Genomic DNA, 25679 nt, shown 5'->3' with positions numbered 1-25679 from the left:
TATTTAGGAAAAAAAAAATCGCGGTACACTTGCTGTTAAGAAAGATGAAGGCCTGCATTTCTGTTTCAGCCCAGGGATAGCTACTCAGTAACTGGCTCTCTATTGCCACCTACAGGCAAGGCGGCCCATAACACCGCATTCGGAAATGGCTCCAGTGCAGGGGTCCCCGGCTTCAGAAGGAAGCTGCCCACTATCACCATTATTAGTACACTGATTAGTATGGATTTGTTCAATTAGACTGAAATTCTCTATTTGCATGAGCAAAATGCAAAAGAAGAACTTGAAAGCATTAGGAAAATTACCGGTTAAAATAATAAACAGCATTAAATGAGGAAAAATAAATTGGAACTGACATCTGAGTCATCGGTTCTTCATCAAGCTGAGCAAATCTAATAACGCCTCCCTCCCCTCCCTCGGCTCTCAAGAAGTCCACCGTTAAAATGTCATCTCTAATTCCATTTTATGTCTATAAATTGCATTTTAATAACCTTTTGTTTCCCTTTCTCTGTTCTGTTCTGGGTTTCTTTGGTTTGGTTTTCTTTTAATCCCCCAACTACTGGGAAAGGTAGTGAGGCAGGAGGGGACAATGGAGACAGGGTGTTGCAGTTATAAGGACAGCAGCGGGCTCCCACCTAAGCACGTCATCTGACCTAAACGCCAGGCACCTTTCCTCCTCTGAGAAGGGCCCTACGATCTCCGTGAGCCTCCAGTGGGTAATTACCCTCCCAGCCAACTCGAGGACCTTAATATAAAGTTATCATTTGTCCTCTCTTTGGTCTTAATCATGTAGGGGGTGGGAGGCAGAGAAGAAAAAAATGACAACACGAACAGAAAACATTAAGGTTCAGAACCATGAATGCATGTTAAACTACCCTCGTGTCATAAATTATACCTGTGACTAGAGTCTGTTTGTTATGACAGTATGCTCTTTTTCCCTTTGTCACTCTGAGAAAGAAAAAGTGTCATGAATCCCTTTATGAGCAGATAGTGAGGTTTCTAACAGTGAGGTTTCTAACTAAGGGAAGAGAATTACCAGTTAAAGACCAACAATTTAATTGCTGATTTTCTGAAGAAAAAAAAAAACCCCAATAAGCTGATTGATACTCCATTCTAGACAGTACATATATTTTTGAATTTTAAAGGGTGCGTATAATTTCCAGAAAACAGTCTTATAATCGTGGCAGTTTAAAATAAAACACATCATTTGATAGCCTCTGGGAAAAGCATGCATGCCCATGAGAAAAAAATTCTGTCTGAATGAAATCTATGCTGAAATCAGTTTCTTTTTCCCCTATACCCATCAAATAGAAGTCATTATAGTGTAATAATTACATAAATTTCTATCATGTGGGTGAATCAATAATTATATTCCATTATTAAATTGTCAAATGATCTCTATAGGACCATCATTTATGAAAGGCACTCCTTCCACCTCTCACTTATATTCTGCCTCACAGCAGAACGTCGTTCCTTTGCAATTAAACTTTAGTTTGAGTTGGGATATTTTTAATGCCAGGGCTCCTTCATCAGGCGATGGTCCCCTGAGCCTAATCTTTGCACTTTAAGAATGGGAACAGGGGTATGAGGTATACATTAACTTACCCAGTGCCATTCTGAAAGCTAAGCACATAGGCAGTCACACTGGCTGGTTTCTAACTCCCGTCCTGCGCCTGCTACCTACCCCAGGTTTTTATGGAGGGTGTGGACATTTATCTGAGGGAGAAGCTTTCTGGAGAAGATGCATAAATGCATCTATTATGGTCCGTGAGCTCCTCCTGAAATACTCCCTGAAATTTACAGCCATATTCTCTTTCATTTGAAATATTAATCATAGTGGTCAACATGTGAATTGTGCTTTAGAATTTGACAAGGCACCATTTCAGTTATTTCTCCAAAAAGTCAAGTATTTTGAGCCTGAGTTAAGTGGGTGATTTTTTTCACAACTTTGTAGTGGATAAGGAGATTAAATCAGTTTGCAACTAATGCACAACTCAGCATCACACAGCCCATTCTACAATAAGTTTATTACCAGTTGGTACAGTCTCCATGGAAACATGTTGGTGATGAACTGAGAAACTGATACTAAATTGCATTCAAAATGGTCCAGTCATGATATTTAGAAAGAAATCAGTGGACTTTTAATCTTCAAATACTAACTGAAGGTTTTGAGGGCGATCTACTTAGATGAAGTTTTAATAAACTCATATGGAATAGGTTTCAAAATTTATCCATGTTTGATTAAAGTAGGATTTCCCCTCCCATCTGTGTTGTCTGTCCACTGAAGAATTGCCCTAAAGTTCCTGCTCTCAGTCATTATAAGATTCCCATAAGATTCCCAGAATACTGTGAACAAAGCATTCTTGAGCAACCAAGGCAAACTTAACCAAAGACTAATTCAAATAAAAAGCCAGGAAAAACGAAAACAAACCCCAAAATGACAGGTGGGAAAAGCACCCTCTCTAGCAATTGTAAACCCTCAGCAGGAGCAGAAAAGCAGTTCTTTTCATGGACAAGCGTGCTGGCAGTCCATTCCAAAAGGAAACTGGAAGCAAACATTTTGGAATAGACTTACGTCTTGAATGAATGATGAAAGCAGAGGACAGAATGTCTGGTTTCCCTGAGAAGCACCATGAGATTGTTACTTTCAAAAATTACTGACTGAATGTTAGCTGATAACAAAGAACACTGATGAAGACAGGAAGGACAGTGTGCTTCTACATTGAATTTCCTCAGAAAGAACAGAGAGATAGGGCCAGAACAACAACTTGTATATTATATCCCCAGCAGCGCAGAGCAGAACCAGGAAGGAGTAGGCATTCTACTTAGTGCTGTCAGGATGCTCGTGAGCCAGTGACTCACACTCATGTAACTCCCTGCTGAAAGGGTTCAATCAAAAACCACGGTATGCGAACAGTCCAGGGAAGTGTATGCATGCACCCGTGCCACCTGCAAATTCTGGAAGCTCCTATCAAATATTCAGTAACCCAGAACTGAGACTGGTCGTATCTAATAGGTCATTCATTTATCTTTGTCTCTTTTCTGGAGTTCTGAAACAACCAAAAACAGAAAAGAGAAAGAAAAACACCAGTACAAGTAGTTAAATATTCAGTATTGCTGACAAGAATGATGTGTACTTAGTAGCATAAATACTTTTAAAAATTTGACATAGGGCCTAAGTTGTTTGTTTGGAAAAGAAAAACAGCTCAAGTGATTTCACAATGAATACGCTGTTAAAATGTACACACTTAGGGGAAAAAAGAGGAAATTATTAAAAACTCAAGTAATCTGGGACTTGAATATATTTACTCTGGAATATGACACCAGGAAGTATGAGGTTTCATTATTTCTCTGCCCAATTTAATCTTTGCCTAGAGCTGCTATCAAATTGCATGTAGTGTATATCTGCATGTATGGAACAGAGGAAAAGAAGAAAAAAAAAAGGCTTGTACAGCCGCATCAACAAAATGGTAAATGTTAAAAGACTCTCCACTTTGAAAACAGACATTTCTAAGGAGCAAGAAATCGTGATTTCTTTGGGTGTTCACAGCAATTCAGTTTCACTGACAATCTCAGTGGGTAAGCGTCCTGCCATGTTTTTGGCTTTCGTTTAAGTCTTGTACAAAGATCTATAGTGTTCCAACCTCCGTCTGCCATGTCTCAGCTCCCCTTCCCTCCCAGGTCCTGGCAGAAGGACACTAGGAACTTTTTTTCTCAGAGCCCAGAAGTTTGCACTGGCACGGAGTCCAGTGTGGGGGAGGTTTTCTGCTTTAAAAAAATAAATCATGAATTAATATATACTGCAAGGCACCCTGGAGGTGTTGCATAATGATGCAACTCCCACGGAAATGATCAGCAAAAACACATCGTATATATAAGCCCCAGACCTCTCCCAGTGCTTTCCATGGTCGAGCTGTCTAAAGAAATGACCCATTCCGCTGTCTCTGGGTGGAATCTCCTGAGTAATGCCTGTCTCTTAGGTGGATTGCTTTGAAAAAGTTATAGGTGGATATTTCAGATGCTTACTGCTATGACAGAAACTCCAGCTGCTGTGCTATTCGGTTTGGGACCTGTGTTGAAATGCTTCTTTATCTTTCCTGCTACTGACAGCTGATGTTCATTTTCTGGGAGGCCGTCATCCTGGAGGGAAAAAAAAAAAAAGAAATAAAAAAAAAAAGAAGAAAAAAAATGAAATAAATGGGAAATGAGGCCAAGATATTCCAGTAACAGGCAGTGATCTTAAAATTCATAACATTTCAGGAAGAAACCAACCAGTGTCCCCTCATTAAACACTGTTGTTGGAAGTACTGCTCCAAGGGCTCCTTCATGTCCACGTTTGCTCTGAAATTAATTTGCTGTGTCATTTCACCCTCTTACTTTGTCCCTAAATAAAAATTTTCTGTATTTGGTTATTAGTAAAATTGATTCCAGTCATCACTCTAGAGACATATGTCAAAGAGCAAGTTAATCTGGGCAACCAAAAAAAAAAAAAAAAATCTAAAAAACATTTTTTTTTCCCCCTAACACAAGAGTTTTATCCTCTTAGCCCATAATTCTGTCCTGAAGCCAAGGGAAACTGATGGACCTGGGCTCAGGCAGGAACCCCTAAATAAACTGTCTGGTTCCACAGCCACTCGGCCAGCCACTCTATAATCCCAGGCAGCTTTCCAGGGGGCAGGTTCTTCCTTAAGTTTATGTTTGTTTGTGTGTGTTAGTTTTGGCTGTGCCGGGGCTTCCTTGATGCTCAGGTCCTCCCCTCGTTGCGGTGACTGGGGCCAGCTCTCACTGGGTCACAGGCTCTCACTGTGACGGCTTCTCCTGCTGCCGGCACCGGCTCTAGGGTGATTGGGTTTGCTGTTCCATGGCACGTGGGGTCTTCCCAGATCAGGGACTGAACCTGTGTCTCCTGCATTGGCAGGCGGATTCTTTACCACTGGGCCACCAGGGAAGCCCCCTTCCTTAACTTTTTAATCCTTCTCGCGGCCCTCAACTTATCTGCTGTCATGACATACTCCACCCTGGAGCTCACGTGAATTGAGGCTTCTGCTCTCTGCCGGAGCCACTTACAAGGAAGACTGGACTGATTTCTCTCTACTAACTGATTTCTCTCTCCTTTGCTAACTACTGTTAGAATAAGAAGAGCCAGGGTCATGTGCCACCATTTATGAGTGCGTGCCGAAGACGCTGCATGGTCCTGGAAGACAGAAGTGTGTTCTGTGCACTATAGAATCCCCAGGTCTTAGCATGTACTTTGGCTCCTAGTAGATGCTTAGTAAATATTTGTGGGATAAATGAATGAATATATAATTGTTGCTATCTATTTAAACCAAAATTCCTGGCAAGACTTCAGTGTCATTCATCATTTCCTTCTCTACTTCCTCTCCATAATTTTGCATGGAATTTCTTGGCTCTACCCAGGAAAATATGTTTGCTGCTTTCCAAGCACGGCAAGCTTGCTCCCAGGTCCCTCCACATGGGATTTACTCCTTTTTTCAGCATTCAGCTATTTGTTTATTAAGCTAATAGTAACTGCATGCCTGCAATGGGCCAGGCACTACAGTAAGTGATGGAGAAATAATAGTGACCAAAAACAGGCATGGTCTTTGCTCTTATGGACACTGTGGTCCCTTCTCTTTCTTCAAAACTTGGGTCCTAATCACCTGTTCCAAAACATTTCCCCTCTGTTAAGCACCATTCGTTACAACAGTTCTTCCATAAACTCCTAATGCTTCATTATATATATTTGCACTATTTATATTCTTTTTGGTGTTAGGTGACCTTGTTTGTGTGTCTGTGTGTGTGTATATATACACACACAGATAAGTTTATATCTAACTGAATCTTTGCCCTGTTGTACCACATCTTTCATGTTTTCTGTAATCTTCTGTAATCCCTGCACACAGTGGATGCTCAATTTATGCTCTTCTTGTGCTGCTTTATTAACAGCTAGGAGAAGGAACACTTATCCTGCTTATTAAGTCACACCTGAAACCAAATCTAGACGAAGGGGGCTTTCCAATGATGCAGAGTGAACTCAAAAAATTTTTTTAAATTCTGCATTGTGGAAAGAGATATAAAGTGAAGGTCGACTGGAGTAAAGCTGGGATGACACCTGAATGGAAAGCGCCGTCTGCAGTACCTGCTCTGTGCAGGGCTGTGCTGGGGATGGTCAGGTGGGGAAAAGATAGCACTGCCATCCGCCAGACCCTCCCGGGCTAACTGGGGAGACAGAGGTCACACACCACGTCAAAGAGTAAACAGGCCAATAAGGTAGAAAAGAGCTACTAGCAGGCAGTGTAGCCACATGGCTCAGTGAGAAACACCAGAGGAGTTTAAGGGAGAGAAGATGAGTTTTCAGTGAGCACCGACTTCACAAGGAAGCCAGGATCCCACTAGGTCCCTGGCGGTAGGCTTGTACTGACAGGTGTGTGTGGCGGGGCAATGCTGGGGCACAGATGGGCCTGAGTGGGAAGCCACGAGGCATATTTGCCATAGTCCACCATCCCCCTCTAGTTAAGAGTTTCCGTGGGAGAGTGACAGCGAGAAGGTTGAAAGAGCAGGGGGGACTGGTCACTGATGAGGCCCAGAAGATCTGCAGTTGGAAGCCTTGGTCTCAGCGAGGAGTAAAGCAGTGCTCTTTAAGAGGGGTGCGAGGGCAGGACGCGTGAAGGACCACCCTCCCTTGATTCACTCCCCAACTCGACAAGTGAAAGAGAAGTGGGAGGACAATCCCAGAGAATTAGGATTAGGGGGTCTGGAGTTTTAAACACAAGAGCAAACTCAGTGATGCATGGAAAACAGTTTTTCTTTTTTGGTTAATGAAACAATAGCCTTGGAATCTAAGTTAGAATTTGAGGAGGATTTAAACATTTGACGAGATGAAATGATGTGTCTTTACTGAAAGCCTTACAAGTGTCTTATCTCTGGTGTAATCTGAGGTTCTGCCTGAAGGAAAAGAGGAAACAAGATAGAGTGGCGTCTCACTGGGTGTCACCTTCCAAATTATATGGGTACTTCTAGTCATCTGTTTTTTTAAAGATTTTTTTTTTAATGTGGGTCATTTAAAAAATCTTTATTGAATTTGGTTACAGTATTGCCTCTGTTTTATGTTTTGGGTTTTTGGCCCAAGGCATGTGAGATCTTAGCTCCCCCACCAGGGGTTGAACCCACAACCCCTGCATAGGAAGGTGAAGTCTTAACCACTGGACCACCAGGGACGTCTCTCCAGTCATCTCTCAATAGAGCTCCAGGCTATGTAAAGCAAAGTCATTTGTATGAGCTTCAGATTATAAAATGAGCTTCCCTGGTAGCTCAGCTGGTAAGGAATCCTCCTGCAATGCAGGAAACCCCAATTTGAAGCCTAGGTTGGGAAGATCCCCTGGAGAAGAGATAGGCTACCCACTCCAGTATTCTTGGGCTTCCCTGATGGCTCAGATGGTAAAGAATCCGCCTGCAATGTGGGAGACCTGGGTATGATCCCTGAGTTGGGAAGATCCCTTGGAGAAGGCCATGGCAACCCACTCTGGTATTCTTGCCTGGGGAATCCCCATGGTCAGAGGAGCCTGGCAGGCTACAGTCCATGGGGTTGCAAAGAGTGGGACATGACTGAGCGACTAAGCACAGTACTAGATTATAAAACAGTAAGGAGAGAAAGGGGTAAGGAGGGGAGCAGAGTTAAAAGAGAAAGGCAGGAAGATGACAAGAGACAACCATTACGTGGCCCCGTGCTAACTCTTCACATCTAGGATCTCCTTAGTCCCCAGATGACCTTCTACACTGTGCACTGTTAGTCCCATTCTGAAGATGAGCAAACTGAGGCTCTGCAAGGTTAAAAATCTGCTCAAGGTCACAGGGCTAGAAGCTGGCTGACTCAAGCCTGAGCCAGGCTGGAACTCTGCCGTCTTCCCACCACACTGCGTTGCACTGTCAAGGGTATTCAAGGGCATCCAGGGTGTTAGCTACAGACAGAGGTCCTGCGCTGTTAAATGGAAGGACTCAGTGAGTCAGCTTTTCCATGATCAAAGTAGTACGAAGGTAAGGAGGACTGAATCAGGGGCTGAAGACACCAGAGGACATGTGGACAGGGCTCAGTGGAGGTTGAGAAAAATTTGGATGGAGGTCAGTAAACAGGATGCTGAGCACTTCTGGGGGTCCAGAGGAATGTAGTTAGAAACTTGAAACTTCTACATCTAGGGACACTGGGCATCCACTCATTTGGAATGTGGAGAGGTGATCCCTTGAGCTCTCAAAATATCTGTGGAGCAGGCAGTGCTGGAAGGCCTAGCTGATCCTGGGTGACAGGAAGGTGCCCCAGGTCGCAGTGTGGGCCTGTGACAGGTGCATGCAAACGTGAAGGCAACAACTAGAAGGGACTCACGGGAGCAGTCTCTACGTAACTTCCCGAGGGAGGATCAGCCTTATTGCAGTCTCATCTCCTCACCTCCCCAGCACTGCCATCTGTGCCAGAAACTTCTCTTTACCTGGCTTCTTCTTCTTCTTCTTCTTCTTTTAACCTGCCAGTTTTCCAGCTAAGAGTTGACTCTCTCACCACACACACAGTGGACTTCGTTATCATTTCCCGGCTCTGTCCTGGTCCTAATCCCCTGTCAGACTCATAGCAACTCTTTCAGATGCTGGGGCCTGGGGGTTCAGGCTTCCAGCTTTAAATTCTGAAGGTTTCAGCTTCCCTTGGGTTACGAGTTCATGCTGAAGCAATGAAAGTAGTCAAACAACCTTACAAGCTGTCAGGGATGCTTCTGACTTCATAAATCTTAAAACATTTCAGGGTTGTGGTTTTTTTTTTCCCCCCAATGAAATAAGGTGTCTCCACTAGAGAAGGTAAAACACACACACGAGTGCACACACACACAACTAAAAATCTGCAGTCTCTATATCAATTTTGAAGTCTTTGAGCATAATTGGATTAAAAGACAAGCAACTGGCTTTGCAGAGCCCTAAATCTGTACCTGGGGCATCCAGATTGATGATGGAGATTTAGCTAACTTACTATCTTGCCTCAGTAGAATAAATAGGGCCGTTAAAAACATCTATTTTTTAAATATATATATCTTCATCGCCATTATCCTGAATAGATGGATGCGCCAAAAATGTGCTATGAATTTTCCCAAACGTGACAAACCTGGCAGAATGCTACGAATAGTTACAGTATTATTACCATGCGTTCTGGTATGTAGTCTCCAGGAGTAGTTTCTGAAGTTTGACACAGGCTGGTTGCGGTTTGAGGTTAGTGGTTTTTGATTTAGAAATTCCCGTTCACTACTTGGCAGAGCATTGCAACTGACAAGAACAAAATTAGTTTGCAAAATGGAAAATGAACTCTCCCAGCTGTATGCAGGAGACCTAGCCTCCTGGTCTCCATTCCTCAAGCGGATGTTGGGGAGGCTGTCTGAAGAGGTGTGGGGCTCAGTCATGAAGTCATTCAGTGAAGTGAATTCCTCTCTCTCCGAGGGAAACCATTCCAGGGGTCGTGCTTTAGAAACCTTCCTTCCTTTATGGAGTTTTGTTTTTGAATCATGGATCTGGTTCTCGGTCTACTCACTGCCAGACTCTATTATTAATAATACCTGTAAATTTATGAGAAGCGTGGCAGTCTGGAATGGTTCACTACCAGAATATCCTGACTTGGTTTTAAACAACCCCAAGTCCATTAGCGCACTCTCCAGTACTGGGTCCATCTCACAGCCCTCGACTCTTAACCATTTCCAGCTGGACGACATCTCTGGATTCTGACTCCCTTGTCTCAGCCCTCTGTAGTGTCCACAGTTCACACTGCTCTTGGGGAGAAAATGTGAAGTGAATTAATATCTATCTTGGAGGAAGGAGAGGGTAAGCTGCCCAAATACAAAGTGGAATTCCATGTCCTCATTTACAACTTACAAATACAGACAGGTGGTTTTATTTATTATTACAGTATCATTGGGGATTCTCTTAATTTCTAGCAACAATAAGATGAATGCCTATTTATCTTTGTATGGGTAGTTAGTACTGAATTTTATGAGCACAGAAGAAAAAACATATTATCTAGGTTCTTGTTTTTTTCTCCTTCCTCTTTTTTTTCCTTTTTGAATATCTTGGCAAGGTAGTATCTTTTCAAAAGAATAGGTAGGTGAGAAAAAAGAGGTAAAAATTTAAAGGCCAGGAGGGTGATAGGAAGTCTTGCCTTGACTAGGTAACTATCCTTGACTTATTTAAACCTGCCCTTTCCTCTAGACCAGAGGTTCTCTGTCTTGGATTCACATTATAATTTGTTGTTGTTGTTTAATCACTAAGTTGTGTCCAACTCTTTTGCAACCCCATGGACTGTAGCCTGCCAGGCTTCTCTGTCCTTGGAATTTCCTAGGCAAGAATACTGGGGTGGGTTGCATTTCCTTCTCCAAGGGATCTTCCCCATGCAGGGATGGAACCTGCATCTCCTGCTCTGCAGGCAGATTCTTTACCACTGAACCACCAGGGAAGCCCCACATTATAGTCACCCAGCAGCCTTTAAAATTCCTGATGTCCAGGCCAGTGAGGATCAGTATCAGGCTCTCTAGAGGCAAAACCCAGGCATCAGACCACATCCTATCAACCTACTAATTTTTGTGCTAAAGATTTCTTTGAGCCTCAGTTTCATCATCAGGAAAATAGTTGAAAGTGGAACACAGATTTGTAGATTTATAGCACTGAGATGGACCTTCACCAATGGTATGAGGAGAATAACATGAGGTAAGATATCAAAACTTTGAAAATAAAAATCTGGTAACAGGGGACCTCCCTGGCAGTCCAGTGGTTAGGAGCTCACCCTCTTTCTCACGCAGGGGGTGTGGGTTTGATCCCTGGTTAGAGAGCTAAGATCTCACATGCCTCCTGGCCATAAAACTGAACATAAAATACAGGGGAAATACTCTGACAAATTCAATAAAGATTTTTTTTTCAATCTGGTAACAACAATCTATTTGAAATATAATGCTGATAATTTAATCCTAATTACAAACAAGAAAGCACTTTGGAACTGTCATTTAAGCTTATGAACTTAATCACTAACCTGCATTTTTCTACCAATAAACTGTCATTTGGAGAAAAAGTGACTCAACCTTATTCCTAATCCCGGGAATGGTCCAGATATATTATTGGCTATTCCACTCTCATATGTGCCTAAATCATATGGTTCCCCACTAGATGAGGAAGAAGGTAAATACTCTTCGCCAGGGCAGTAAGTGTTGGTATTCTGCAGCTACGTTAAGAGAAGGCTGTGACACTGGAGAACACAACAAGCTGATAATCACAGGATCCATGTGGAGTTCAGAGCACACAGACAGGATGTTTGTTTTGGATGAAGGGTTTCGTCCTTAATCCAGTTTCTCATATGCCGGTGTTGATCACAGTTTGCATTTCATCAGTACGTAGCCACAGATGATGGAGTCACTGCCTGCTTCTCACTCAGAGTCTCCAAACATTTACCAAGTACCTACAGAGTACAAGCACCTAAGACTGTCTGCTCAGGCCCTTCATATATGGTGAAAAAAAGTGAAAGTGAAAGTTGCTCAGTCGTGTCTGACTCTTTGCAATCCCATGGACTATATAGTCCATGGAATTCTCCAGGCCAGAATACTGGAGTGGGTAGCCTTTCCCTTCTCCAGGGGATCTTCCCAACCCAGGGATTGAACCCAGGTCTCCCACACTGCAGGCTGATTCTTTACCAGCTGAGCCAAAAGGGAAGCCCAAGAATACCAGAGTGGGTAGCCTATCCGCTCTCCAGAGGATATTCCTGACCCAGGAATTGAACCAGGGTCTCCTGCACTGCAGGCAGATTCTCTACCAACTGAGCTAAGGGGATGGTAATGATCGTCCCCAGGTTACCCACGGTCAGCCAGAGTTCTTTCCAGGGGTCTGCAGCCCTCTCCCAGACTCCTGGCTGCACACTGATGCTGCCTTCATCCCTCTGGCTCCTGGGAACCATCCGCTGAGAGGCCTCGTTCACAACTCTTCCGACAGCAGAGCAGAGGTCTAGACACCAAGGAGCACCCAGAGTGTATAAAGAATAATGGGAGCCTAGGGGAAGCACCTTGAGGAGCGGTAAAACAAGTGACTCTTGTTGACTAGATTTTCTTTCAGTTCTCTTGCCCTCATGCTCTGCTCTCCGTTTCATAAGAGACTGCCTTTCCAGTTCCAAGTGTGCTAGGTGAAAAGGGCATCAGAAAGCAATAGAGAAAATTAGGACAAATGGGGATGTGGGAAGAGCTTTCTGACGACTTCCTTAGGGCTTCCTTCCTTCCAATTATTATTACATTCTCCACCCCTCCCTGCCCCTGGCTTAGGTGGCCTCTGCTGCAGTGATCAGATACAATTCGATCGCCAAATGCAAAATGTCTTGCTCACTGGGCTTCCTTTTACATTCCTAATTTATTTATTTTGATCGGTATTGTTCATTTATTGTACTCAGAGACCCCAACAAACACTAAAGGCTGGCTGTGAACACTTGGATACATATTTTTTTCACCTGTTATTTTGAGACAAAGAAAATAATCAGTTTTTTGACTAGTTACTACATAATTTTAAAACTTAAGCAGTCCCTTTACACATTTTTTTTTGCTAAAATTGCTACTTTCTGTTAGAATTTAAAATGTTAGAATTATATTAAAAGGTATTTAAAATTTTTAAATCTCCTAGATAATGCCTTAAATATTATCCTTCCTTTTATTTTAAATAATTTTATTTATTTGTATGTTTATTTTTCATTATTCTTCATTGTTGCCCGGGTTTTTCTCTACTTGCGGCAAGCGGGGGCTACTCTCTAGTTGTGGTGTGTGGGCTTCTCATCACAGCGGCTTCTCTTGTTGCGGAGCGCGGGCTCTAGGGCGCGTGGGCTGCAGGACTTGCAGCTCCCGAGCTCTAAAGCACAGGCCCAGTAATTGTGGTACACGGGCTTGCTCCAAGGCATGTGGGATCCTCCTGGATCAGGGATGGAACCTGTGTCCCCCACACTGGCAGGCAGATTCTTTACCAAGTCTTAATTTCATTTCTCTACCCAACTGAGTTGGAATATATTGATGCAGGGTCATTTGCTTTGCAATCAGGATGAGGGATTATTTTGTTTCCAGTAGCAACCCAGGTACCTCACATGTGCCTCCCACTCACAAAGACAAATTTGCTCCCATTCACAAAGTTCTCTTAGAGGAAACATCCATATCCTGCCTCAGCTGGCGCTGCCTGACTTCTCTTCCCAGCCTCCTCCAGGAAGAAGGTCTGACTCCTTGTCCTCCGGGAAGCCTTCCATCCAACCTCCCCCCAGAGCCCGGCGGGGGTGGCCCTTCTCCCACTGCCAAGCTTTATCAGATTGAGCTTCTGGAGGGCAGGCCCGGCAGGCGGTGGTCCTCTGATGAAAATGTATTTCGGATCTAAAATGGCTGTTTGTAACCTATGAACCTCTTTCCTCCACGGCTCTCTGTGAGCCTTCCAAGGCGGTGTTTCAAATTCAGATTTTCCACTGTATTCTGTGTGGTCACACTCTGAATGTTTCCAGCGCTAACATGCAGGGTGACAGTTTGAGGACCGTGGGCTTTTAATTAGCACACAGATCAGTCCCAAACAACTGCTGCCCCCAGGGGAGCCTGCATCTGGCCTGTGCCTCTTCCACCCTAGACGGCTAGGGAGAGGCACCGTGACCCACTCTGGAAAGACTGCGACCTTGCGTGACCAACTGTCACAGCACGCACTCATTCATCTGCAGCATTCATATAACAGAGAGGGGCAGATGCAGTGTGGAGCAGGACTAGGAGTGAGGGTGCTTGGTTGCCAATCGTGTTTCAGTCGCAAGCCCAGCTACTTTGGAAAGGTCATCCCTCGTAGCCTCTGTCTTTTCATTTGTAAAATGGGCATAATAATACCTACCCTGCCTATCTTGTAGGCTCCTTATTAGATTTGTAAGAGATGCTTCCTAACCTTTCCAGCTTCAAAGAAAAGGAGAACCTTTTGCTCAGCACCGTGGGGGTAAATGCTAAGGTTGTAAAGCTGGAGATGACGGCTCCTGGACTCTGCCTGACTGTCCTCTCCCCAACGGCTGCGAGGATGCATCTTTACACATCTGTACACCAGTTGGGGAGCCCTGCTGTGTCCAAACAGTTAACAAACCTTAGCCGTATACCCACACATGCTCACATTCCTATACATTCTCCGGTCATATAAATATAAAACCTCCTAGGACTTCCCTGGTGGTCCAGTGGTTAAGAATCCACCTGCTGATGCAGGGGACGTGGGTTTGATCCCTGGTCCTGGACGATTGCACACGCTGCCAGGCAACTAAGCCCGTGCACCACAAGAGACGCCACTGCAATGAGAAGCCTGTGCACCACCCACTAGAGAGTATAGCCTCCACTTCCTCCAACTAGAGAAAGCTCATGTGCTGCAAGGAAAGCTCAGCACAGCCAAAAAACAAACAAAAAAACCACCCTCCTTGTGGAGTGGGAGGAACCAGGTTCAGATGTGTGAAGTGCTGAACCTAGGCCCATGGCCATCAAGTGGCAAAAATGACAAGCTCTCAAGCTCCTGTCACCTCAGGTAGAATCTGTCTCAACACTGCGCTTTCAATCATAACCTCATCCTCAGTTATTAGTTACCTTGGGAAAACACACCCAACCAATCACCAAAGTGGTAATTCAGAGAAATGGAACATTTTGTTGCCTTCATTTTACAGCCAGACCCCTCAAAGCGCTGGCAAAATTCATATCAACGAAAACTGATGATGTTACACCTGCCTGTGTCTGCATCTATGTCCAAATCTACGTCTGTCTGCTGTTCTGACCGCAAAAACCGTTAGACCCAAGAATGGACTTCCACACATGTCAGTAAGGGCTGTAACAGCCCCTGGGTTAGATGGTGCTAGTGGTGAAGAATCTGCCTGCCAATTCAAGAGATGTTAAGGGATGCAGGTTCGATTCCTGGATTGGGAAGATCCACTGGAATAGGAAATGGTGTTTCCTACTCCACTCCAGTATTCTTGCCTGGAAAATTCCATGGGCAGAGAAGCCTGGTGGGCTCTAGTCCAGGGTCGAAAAGAGTCGGACACGACTGATTGAGCATGCACACGGGATTATAAATTCATCTATGTGAGATGCTTAAAATGGTCCGAGGCAGACACTACAAGCCAAACACTCTGTTAGTATTTATTATTATGATAATTCAAAACAAACCATATCAATCAGTTAGAAAGAGAGAGAGGATCAAAAAATAATGACTCTGCTCTGGAGACTTCTTTCGCAGCTAAAGAAACATCATCAGATCCTTGTACTCAAATAGCAGCAGCAGCATCTGGGAGCTTTTAGAAATCTAGAGCGTCACATCTCCGACATTACCATCTGCATTTTAATAAGACCCTCAGGTGACTTGTGAGCACAGGCATGTTTGAGAAGTGCTGCACTGGAGAACTCCAGGGCTCGGGCAGAGACCCTTGGGTCACTGGTATTTTTGGTTAGAAAATGATGCAAAAGCAGCACTGACTCAGAAAATCTGCTCTGTCTTATTGATGGATTCAGTCCTAATCTGGATCAGAGAATGTAGGTTGCAGGGTGGGGGGTGGCAACCATGTGCAATCCCACCCCCACCCCCCCCCCCCCATGGAAGGCAGTCTCATCTGAATCAAATGAAATGCTTTGTGCAAGGGACCGTGAGAACACATGTCAGCACAGATACATCAGAGGCCCTCGTGGAACAAGGCTGAGATCCTGGAACTGTTCTGGCATGTTGGAGGGGGAGGAACAGACGCAAACACAACACTTGAAACAGGAGGCAACATCATTAGGAAAGTTGTGATTTGAGAAAGGGAGGGAGCTTTAGGAGTAAATTCAGGGAAGGGAGGGAGTCACTTACGTTAACCCAGGGATGTTCGAGGACCTGCACGGCCGAAAATCGCTGATCGACATCCACCAGCAGCATCATAGTGATGAGCTCCTGTCAACAGAAACATCTGATGTTGTTCGTGTCTAACACTGAAAGTAAAAACTGGCGTTTTCAAATGCAGAGGTTCTCTTCTATCTTGGAAAAGCATCTGTAAAAGCTCTAACCTTAAACACATCAACTCAACTTACCTTTTAAAGGAAAGGTGAATATTTGGAATTAAAAATATACACCTTGTAGTTGAGGTAAAAATATAAAGTGAAAGGTTTAAAATCACTTTCATAAAAATGCTTTTAGTAGAAGGAAATAAAGTACATGGATGAAAGAATTAATATTCCTTTCTTTGTCTAGCATTTTGCACTTTAAAGACAGAGTCCTAAATTACTTTAACATAGAAATCACATTTTTAAAACCCCTTAACAAAATTTTCACTTTGCCAGCTGAAAGAAAAAATGGATTTTTTTTCCTCCTAACTGCAAGAGCATATTTGGGTTTGAAAGAAAGGAATGAGGAAAGACATATGGAATTGCCAACAGCTAGTTGGTAAAATAGAAACTGTTCTTTAGCTGCCAAAGAATTCAGAGGAAATATGTTAAAAATGATTCACAAATTTCCAGAACAATCAATAAAAGTAAAATAGAACCATTAAGAAACAAATTATTGAATGGTTCTGAAATGAATGCATCTCTGCCATGAGCTCAAATTTATTTGCCCCAGAAGAGCACTGCTTGGGGTTTACTGATGAAGTCTGTCAGACGTTTGCCTCCTCTGGATTAGAAGTTCCCATGTAACAAAACGGCTAGATAACGTATTACCTGGTCCCTCTCTAAGTACTGCTCCACAGTGGGAATCATTTATTCCCAAAGATGTACCGATTCGACCTGTACTCTCTAACTTGGGCCAGGACTTAACTGGACTTAACTAACGCGACTACTGTGTGTGTGATGCTCCTTGCAGGGTGCTGAGGGGTTGCAGGAGATGCCCTCTGCCCTCCAGTTATGGAAGGCCAGCACTGGGACTTGGGCACGTTCCTAAAGAACCTGCTCACAGGTGAAAACTTCTCCACCCCCACCTCTGCAGCCGTTATCACCCCATCTCCTTTCACCTCTGTGGCTCTTCTTGGACACTTCTCTCAACTCCACACATTTTCCTACGTCCAGAGGTAGACTCCTGGATAGTTGAAGAAAATGAGACATTTGGGCCCGGTGTGCACCATTTTCTATGGAAAGTGGTCAGGCCTAAAGAGTTAGATTTAAAATTGAACTTATACTCAGGATACAGTCAAAGAAGAAAAACAGGTACACTGAATAATCAAAAGATAATTAGTTGCCAACATCAGTTTTGCAAAAATTTAAGTCAATGCTTGGAAACATAAACTTAATGAGTCAACTAAAAAGTTTTCTTTTTTTAATTTAATTTTATTTTTTTTCCATTTACTTTTATTAGTTGGAGGCTAATTACTTTACAATATTGTAGTGGTTTTTGCCATACATTGACATGAATAAAAATACGGAACGCTTCAAGAATTTGCGTGTCATCCTTGCGCAGGGGCCATGCTAATCTTCTCTGTATCGTTCCAATTTTAGTATATGTGCTGCCGAAGCGAGCACAAGTTTTCTTTTTTTAATCTCAGGGTCTACTAATGTCTCTGTGTAAGATTTTCATAGTTTTCTTAGAGGTTGCTCTTTTAATGACAAAAACAATATGCTTTGTTCCACGCTGCCTCTAAATCCTGGCTGTCTTCCAAGGTCCAAGTTACACCATAGCTTCCCCACCGTGTCTTTCTTGGTCATTTTAACTTATGTTGAGCATCTTCACTTTGACTGCCTGACAGATCATTTAATTCACTCATTCTTTTATCCATTCATTCAGTATACGTTGAGTTTCAGTTACATCACTATTTAGGCACTGAGGTATAGTAATGAATACAATAGACAAAAATCCTTGTCTTGATGGAATTTATATTCCAGTGAGGAGAGTTAGAATATGAACTCCATAAATGGGATATATCCACAATTCTATATCTAGGTAGTGAAAGTGAAAGTCATTCAGCTGTTTCTGACTCTTTGCGACCCCATGGACTATACAGTCCATGGAATTCTCCAGGCCAGAATACTGGAATGAGTAGCCTTTCCATTCTCTGGGGGAATCTTCCCAAGCCAGGGATCGAACCCAGGTCTCCTGCATTACAGGTGGATTCTCTACCAGCTGAGCCACAGGGGAAGCCCAAGAATACTGGAGTGGGTAGATATCTAGGTAGGCAGACAGACACAGACAGGTAGTTAGATGGTAGACCAGATAGATGTAACAGTGTAAGTGTTACAGAGGAATATGAAGCAAACGACCATAACGTCAGCCAGGTAGGGGTTCAGAGCTGCAAATGGAAATAAGATGTTCTGGGAAAGCTTCACTGAGAAGATGACATCAAGCCAAGACTTGAAAGAGGTGAAACAATAACCTATATGGAAATCTAAGCTGGGCCCAAGCCTGGTGCGGGCAGAGCATAGCTAAAGGCTACAGCAGTGTAACTGCAGTGGCCACAGTGAGTGATGAGCCAGGGGAGCAGAGGCACCTGATGAGGTGGGTGACTTGAAGACTGTGAACGCTTGGGAAGGCTAGTAATTATGACTAAAATGCATACAGAAAGCATATTTACCATATCATTTGTTTCTTTGCACAGGATGATTCAGAATCAATAACTCCACAGAGACACAGGCTATAAGAAGAGGAAGGCACTAGAAGCCGAAACCCACCTTTGCAGAATCGGAAACGTTATCCCAGTATGGAGAAGGGAAGTCCACTTGCCCCATCAAAATCTGATCAAAAAGCACCTCCTGGTCATCACCACTTCTGTTTAGACACAAGACAATAACAAGGAATAAACACAGGAAAATGCCAACTCAAGGTATGTCTTTTCATCCTTATGCATTGGAGGCCTTCCTTCCCCCGTAATGTGTAAAACGTGTGTTTTTAAGCAATTCAAAATGTCAGTATGGAACTGTTTTGGCAAATTAGGAAAGAATGAGTTTTCAGATTATGTAAGAAAGATTTATGGAAGGCATGTAAACTAGCATGCACAACATGGAAAAAATAACAAGTCCTTATTAAGCAAAAGGTAGTAAAGTTATGTTCTTTAACACAGCATTCCGTTCTTTTCCTGCTACAGGCTCCTTTATGCATGGAGGCTGAATGGATCATTCAGGGAATGGACAAATGCTTTGTGAGTGCTGAATAAAGGATCGCTGCCCATACCCACGGAATGGAGGGAAACCACACAGCAGGATGTAAGTAATGACACCAGCCGCCCAGATGTCCACCTTGAGGCCATATCTGAAAAGGTAAGTGACATCGCCATTAGCAAAGTCCGGCCAGGACAAATTACGGAGCATGGTAAGATGGATGATTCTGCTATCATAAACCAAACACCAAACCAAGCAAAAATTTAAAAAAAATCCACAACTAACACTAAACTACAACCCACTGGCTAAACAAAATTCAAGAAAAGAGTAATAATTAAAAAAGAGACAATTTAAGGCACATGATTAAAAATCAAAGTAACGCTAGGGTCATATCTAAGTATTAGTAAGTGAACAGTTTCAGTAACAATGCTTATTATAGTCATATCAAGTTTGTTTTCTTTAATTACTATTTTTTATGAAGAGTATAATTGCTTTACAATGTTGCCTTAGTTTCTGCTATACAATGAAGTGAGTTGGTTGTGTGTATACATATATTCCCTCTCTTGGACCTCTCTCGCACCTTGCCTCCATTACACATCTAGGTCATCGCAGAGCACTGATCTGAGCTCCCTGCGCTATACAGCAGTTCCCCACTAGCTACGTGTTTTACACATGGTGTAAATAATCTGTTTTACACATAGTGTATACATTAATATGTCAATTCGAATCTCCCATTTCATCCCCTCCTCCCCTTCTCCCCTTGGGTCTGTAAATCCATTCGCTATGTCTAGTTATATCAGATTTAAGACAAAGACCCTTGAGGAGAAAATTCAGCTCCCAAATTTTAGAAATAATAATTATACATAAGACATTCTCTAATCTATAAAGCACTGGCATACATTATCTGATTTTGTTTTCCCAACAACTCTGTAACTTGTACAGGACAAGTATTATTGCCTGTTTTATAAGAAAGAAAACCTAAGTTCAGAGGAGTAAATAATTTGGCTCAAGATCACACAATCAGTGGCACAGCTGAGTTCCAACTGACGTCTTCAGGACCCAACCAAATTCTTCTGCCCCACACCACTCCTCCCCAGCGGGTCATCAGAGCACCCACCGGAGCATCGCCTGAGGTGGTACCTCGGAGGAGGTCAGGCGTGGCCACAGATGTGGCTCCCAATCAAATCTGATGAATAAGAAAGTCCTCATTACCCTGCGTTGGGGATTTCTCTTCTCTTCTGTTCTGTATTTCTGCCTTTCCAGTCTATGCATCCATAGTACAAGTAGAAAAACTACCTCCAGCTGTCACAGGGGAAGATACTATCTAGAGTGCTAGATGGGGGTTGGCTCCACTCATGGGAAGAAACGGCAGGGCTGTCTCTTCTTGCTCTCCCATCCTTCCCCCATCCTTCTGTTTAAGGACAGCATTCAGAACCCTGCCAGTAATCCTTGGCAAGAAATGGGGCTTACTGAAAGAGCCATTTGCCCACCTAGACCTGGAGTTCAAATGCTGACTCAGCTACTGTCATGAGCTTGTATCAGTCATCAGAGACTGAGTTTTTCTACATGCAAAATGGGGATTATATCATCTACCGGAAGAGTAAGAATTAAATAAAGGAGTTTAGCACCTGGCATATGGTACTAGGTTGTTAGTAAGCATTAGGCCACCCTACCATCTCCCCTGATTCTAGAGATTTTCTTTCATCTGTGTTGGCTGCGCTCAGAAACAAGCCAACTCCCAGCGGCCCTCTGACGCCTGGGGGTGTCTGTGCTGCACAGATGGTCCATGAGCTGCTAAGTGGACCAAAGTAGGACTGGAACTAGAGAATAAGGAGAGCTTAGGAGAAGGAACCACAGGAACCACAGAAGTAACTCACCCCACACAGCAACGTCTGCTGCTCTTATCTCCCAAAGCTAGTTAATTACCATCACTCTATGTTTCTCTGTTTATTTGAATATTTTTTACTAAGGGGTTAATAATGGCTGTTCTGCCTTTAACAAACGCCAAAAGGAAGGCTTATGCAAGACTGCAGTAATTGGCAACTTGATTGGGAAAACAGAAAAAATGGCTTCAACTTTTCAAGCTAAAAAAAAAAAAAGTGAAAAATAGCTGACAGCTAGTTCTGTCTGGATGGAACAGAGAACTATTTCATTTATTCTCAAAGCAGACTATGTTGCAAGCACATCACTGAAATAAACACATGAAAAGCATTTACCCAGTCTCTGCAATGATTTCGGGAGCTACGTATGTCGGGGTACCACACACGGTGTACAGGGGGCCATCTACAATGGTAGCCAGTCCAAAGTCACCCAGCTTCAGCGATTTGCTGCCATCTTGGTGTTCATACACCTAAAATAAAAATTAAAAGTGAAACTGCCTTAAAAAAAAAAAAAAAAGGACATTGTGGTGTAAATATATGTTGACCTAAAACAAACAGACTGCCAGATATTTCTCTAGCAAACATGGATTTATTCAAGATCAGCAGACAATTGCAATTTGAAGTCTGTACTCACGGCAAGTTACCTCCAAGTCCCCACATGGCAAGGGAAGGAAATACATTTACAGAGAGGAACAGGAAGTGGGAGGACTAGAGAAACAAAGAGTCCATGGCTTTTCATTGGCTGAGTCCTTGCCAGGAAAGAAGAGGAGTCTCTCTTCTTCCTGTTGGGCTCAGTTATGGTCACAGGACATGAGAGCGCCCCCTTCTGGTCGGCTGACTGTTAATAACTCCGATTTCAGTTTATCAATTTTTTAACATTTATTTTTCATAAAATAAAAACTCAGGCAACTATGCAGGGGTATACATACAAGAACATCTTTATATTACTGCAGAATTAAGAACATGGCAAACACCCTGGAAATGAAAGTTCATTAAATTACAGTACGTTCATACAATGGGAGGCTACAGGACAGTTAGAATGGTGATGCGAGTTTACATTTATTGAAATGAGTTACATTTGGGAAGTGAGGACAGACTTCTGACTGGTTGCATATAATGTCTATTAAAGAAAAAACATGTACTAAGAAAAATGTCTGGAAGGACACTATATTGGTGTGTCTGTCTCTGAGTGGTAAGATTATAGGAGATTTTTTTTTTCTTTTGATTATCTGTCTTTGACGTTTGCTGCAATTCAAATTGATCTGCAGAACACAATGAAATACAGAAATATAGATTTTGTGCTAAAAAACAAAAAAGTATAGATTTTGTGTTTAGTGCAAAATATTCAATTTATGAAAATAATTATGTCTTCATTTTAATGTATCAGAAGCTTTAAAGATGCAGTTCTTTAGTAAATGGAACAAAAAAATCTACACATCTATTAAAACACTTTATTTTCAGTGCCCCATATTTCCAACAAGATCTATTTATATTTTTTATTAATAATTGAAAGGGGCATTAACATTTCATTTTACCTGTGGCAATTTGGAAAGATTTATCAGGTGCAGAGTAAGCATTCTGTCCAGTTTTCCTTATTAAAGCAGTAATAAGTCTTTCACCTTATTATAGTCTTTTTCTAATCTTTCACCCAACAAATCAAGAAAAGGATGCATGTGACCTCAGGCAAGTATTTACACTGCTTTAATTCTAGCCCACAATCAAACAAAATGGATCTGTTCTAAACAGTATCCCAAACAACGTCTGTTATTTTAAAGAAAGTATCAAAGGGCTTTCAGATTTCTAATTCAGAGCCCTCCACTGGAATCAATAAGATACAGAAAAGAGAGCCACAGTAAAAGGCTAGTATTCCCAGTGAAGGCAGTCATCAGGAGATGCCTCAAGGAAATGGTGAAGTTCTCTAGGTACATCAAAATAATCCTTCCAGCCCATCGAGGCCTGCATGTGCCCCTGTTGTTGCTCTATGATCATCTGTACTTGCTACAGCAGTTTGAACCTGGCGCACAGCAAGGCGCATCTCCACCCATCAGGAGCATGGCTACCGTTCACACCACATCTGCCCTCCTTTGGAAAAAGTAGATTCACTTCTCATTTCACTGCAGCTTCAAGTGCAGATGTTTGGCCAGCTAAGCTGCAGTATCAGCAATGATCATTTGGATCTGTTTTGGCAGAAGAAAAGGCAGCCAGAGCCTCCTCTCTGGAGAGACTGTCTTTTCTGGGCAGAAAATGTTTGTTCACATTTTCTCCATACTTGGAACACCGAGTCCTCTCCCTGAGGGCTCAGCCACAATCAAGCGTGGGCTGCCCTTAGGCAGGTATCCAGAGGCTTGGGGGGCCACCTGCACTTGGGCTGTTAGGGCAAGGACAGCTGTATGTTCCCCAAGGATGTGGCTTTGCCCAGTGGTCCTCTGAGATGGACACCGTCGTCCCTACTTTAATGAAGCAGCCGTCCAGCCCTGGTCGGCATCAGCAAGTTTGAATCACGGACTCTGAGGTATCAGAGATGCAAAACATAATATCCTCCCTGACTTAAACACTCTCAGGCAAAAGAAATCCCTAAATTGTAGTCTTAGCATGTCAGCCATTCAGGTCGTCCAAATGACAAGCAAATGTTTTTCATGAAAAGAAATCTGAGCTGGAAACACCTAGTAGATCATCCAGTTTAATTCCCAGACAGAGCAGAACTGTTTACTTCCCTAATTCCATTTTGTTACCAACAATCTCTTCGAAATGCAAAATAACCTCTTGCTTTGATGTTCTGTTAGGTCCAAACATTCATGGTGCCTGTTTTGTGAGGTTGTGCAGATTTCAAATTACACAACTCCATTTACACAGAGATGTTGTGGCTTGTTTCTAAACATACTATCCATAATCACCCAACTCTATTCAAAAGTTGGACAAAGGCAGATGTTGGCAGATGCAGTCATAAGTAACATTTTAGTTCTGAATATGACCATGTAATTCTCCTCCATGTACCAAAGGGTTTTTTAAGCATCTACATTTTAATAGGAATTCCATCTTACTTATAGCAATATGCCAATTATACTTAATATAGCTAAGCAATAAAGTTCAAAGCTTCAACAACTAAGAAAAACCACTAAAGACTTACCTAAAATAAAGAAAATGAAGATTATTTAATGATAAAAATAAAAGTAAACCAGCATCGTTTAAATGAAATATATAGAATCTATCATTTTAATGCTTTCATCTCTCTTTAATCACTACTATGCTGCTCTCTCTTTTTTTAACTTTGAAAACCATATAGCAGAATTTTCATGAATATATAAAGAGATTAAAGTGATGTTTAGGAGAGGCAATAAGAGCTAAGAGACAAAGGCCTAATCCACGTAATTGAAAACATTTCTAGACCCAAGTACATTTGAAATGCTTCAGCAAAATGCTTTTGCAGGTGAATAAATGTCCAGGCCTCTCGTTTGGAATTCTGTTTAACTTACTTACCATCAGGCAGGGCAGGAAACAAGGTTGCTTTGGGTTTTTCTCTGTCAACACTTGGGGAGAAGGATATAGAAGAATATATTGTCGTGTTTCCCTTCCTCCCGTGGGAGAGCGCCTTCCCTAAGTGCTATTGGATTGGCCAAAAAAAATCGTGTTTTTCTGTTAAGAGCAACAGCAAACCCGAACGAACTTTTTAGCCAACCCATCACGACAGGCCTCTCACAACTGGGCTCCCGAGAGCTCCTGCTGCCACCTGGGCTGTCCTCTCCTCCCCTCTCCCCCAGCCGTTTACAGCAGGGCAGGAAGGAGGCCCTTTGAAAATGTACTCAAAACTTTTGCTAAAAATCACAGATTGTGAAATGCATGTGTTTCAAATGTGTGTGTGTGTGAGCAACACACACAATCCTTACAAAACCATCTCCAGAAAGTATTTTACCAAATGGCAGCTATAAATTCACTTTGAACTAAGTTTTTAATTAAATGTTAGGAGTCGGAAAAGCTTCTAACATGTTCACATTGAAAACGTGGCGTCCATGGCGTCTCCCACTCTCCGAATCGGCTTCCTTAACTTGTCTCCTCAGCCTGATCTTCTTTCAGAAAGAACCTTAACAGCCTCCAAGTATAAGTTTGGGCAGCCTGACCCAGCAAGTGGGGTTCTGGTCTAAGAACTTCTTGCTGTAACTGTATTTTAAAGTCTCCATAAAACATGCCCCACACATGAGGTGGGGGTACATTAATTGTCAATCAAAGAGCATTCACAACATGAGATATAATTTAACGTTCATCCAGGCCCTTTAAATACTATAGATGTTCCCCCACATTTTAAACACCGAGGAGCTATTAAAGAGATGGGGATTAGTGCAAATTACCCAGTATGTAGTGCTTTCACTGTTTTAACTAAGCAATAAAACTGTGTAACTGCAACACACTAATTGAATGCGGCTACACATAATTGTGGGCTGCCATATGTATCCTATTACCAGAAAGACTGTCAGTGTTTTGTAAGCTACTCCTGTGATCATTGCAGATGGCTACAGTCAGAAAAGTTGTTCTCTAGGGTTTATTATATGGCTATAAAGACATCCCATGATTTGACAGACTAAATGTGTTAAATGGCAACAATTATGAAAAAGGTTCCAATTAAAAGCTGAAGGCACGTCCTACCAAGAACAGACCTAGTGAAAGGTCAGGTACGTAGGTTTTTGGTATTCTGCTATTTTACACAGGATTTTCTTTTTTAAGGGAGAGTTTTATTTTT

The 25679-nt window shown here is 42.6% G+C and overlaps 1 protein-coding gene and 1 non-coding gene across 8 annotated transcripts in view; both read right to left on the bottom strand.

The window, feature by feature from the left end:
- The window catches only part of DCLK1 (doublecortin like kinase 1), a 335842-nt gene that overhangs the window by 17877 nt on the left and 292286 nt on the right, over positions 1-25679 (bottom strand). For all 7 annotated transcript variants that reach the window (XM_043477420.1, XM_043477419.1, XM_043477422.1 and 4 more), the window contains 5 exons: positions 21284-21417; positions 19141-19218; positions 18642-18738; positions 15862-15942; positions 4024-4137 (listed from right to left, as the gene is read on the bottom strand). In XM_043477420.1, coding sequence (XP_043333355.1) covers positions 4024-4137; positions 15862-15942; positions 18642-18738; positions 19141-19218; positions 21284-21417 — 504 coding nt within the window. The remainder of the gene's footprint in view (positions 1-4023; positions 4138-15861; positions 15943-18641; positions 18739-19140; positions 19219-21283; positions 21418-25679) is intronic.
- On the bottom strand, positions 17392-17498 carry LOC122447723. Its single transcript, XR_006271372.1, has one exon. It is a non-coding gene; the product is annotated as a U6 spliceosomal RNA (small nuclear RNA).

The sequence above is a fragment of the Cervus canadensis genome, chromosome 9, assembly GCF_019320065.1.
Source record: "Cervus canadensis isolate Bull #8, Minnesota chromosome 9, ASM1932006v1, whole genome shotgun sequence".
NCBI classification, from domain to species: domain Eukaryota; kingdom Metazoa; phylum Chordata; class Mammalia; order Artiodactyla; family Cervidae; genus Cervus; species Cervus canadensis.
The sequence above is the reverse complement of the archived record's forward strand: the minus strand, read 5'-3'. Positions and strand labels throughout refer to the sequence as shown.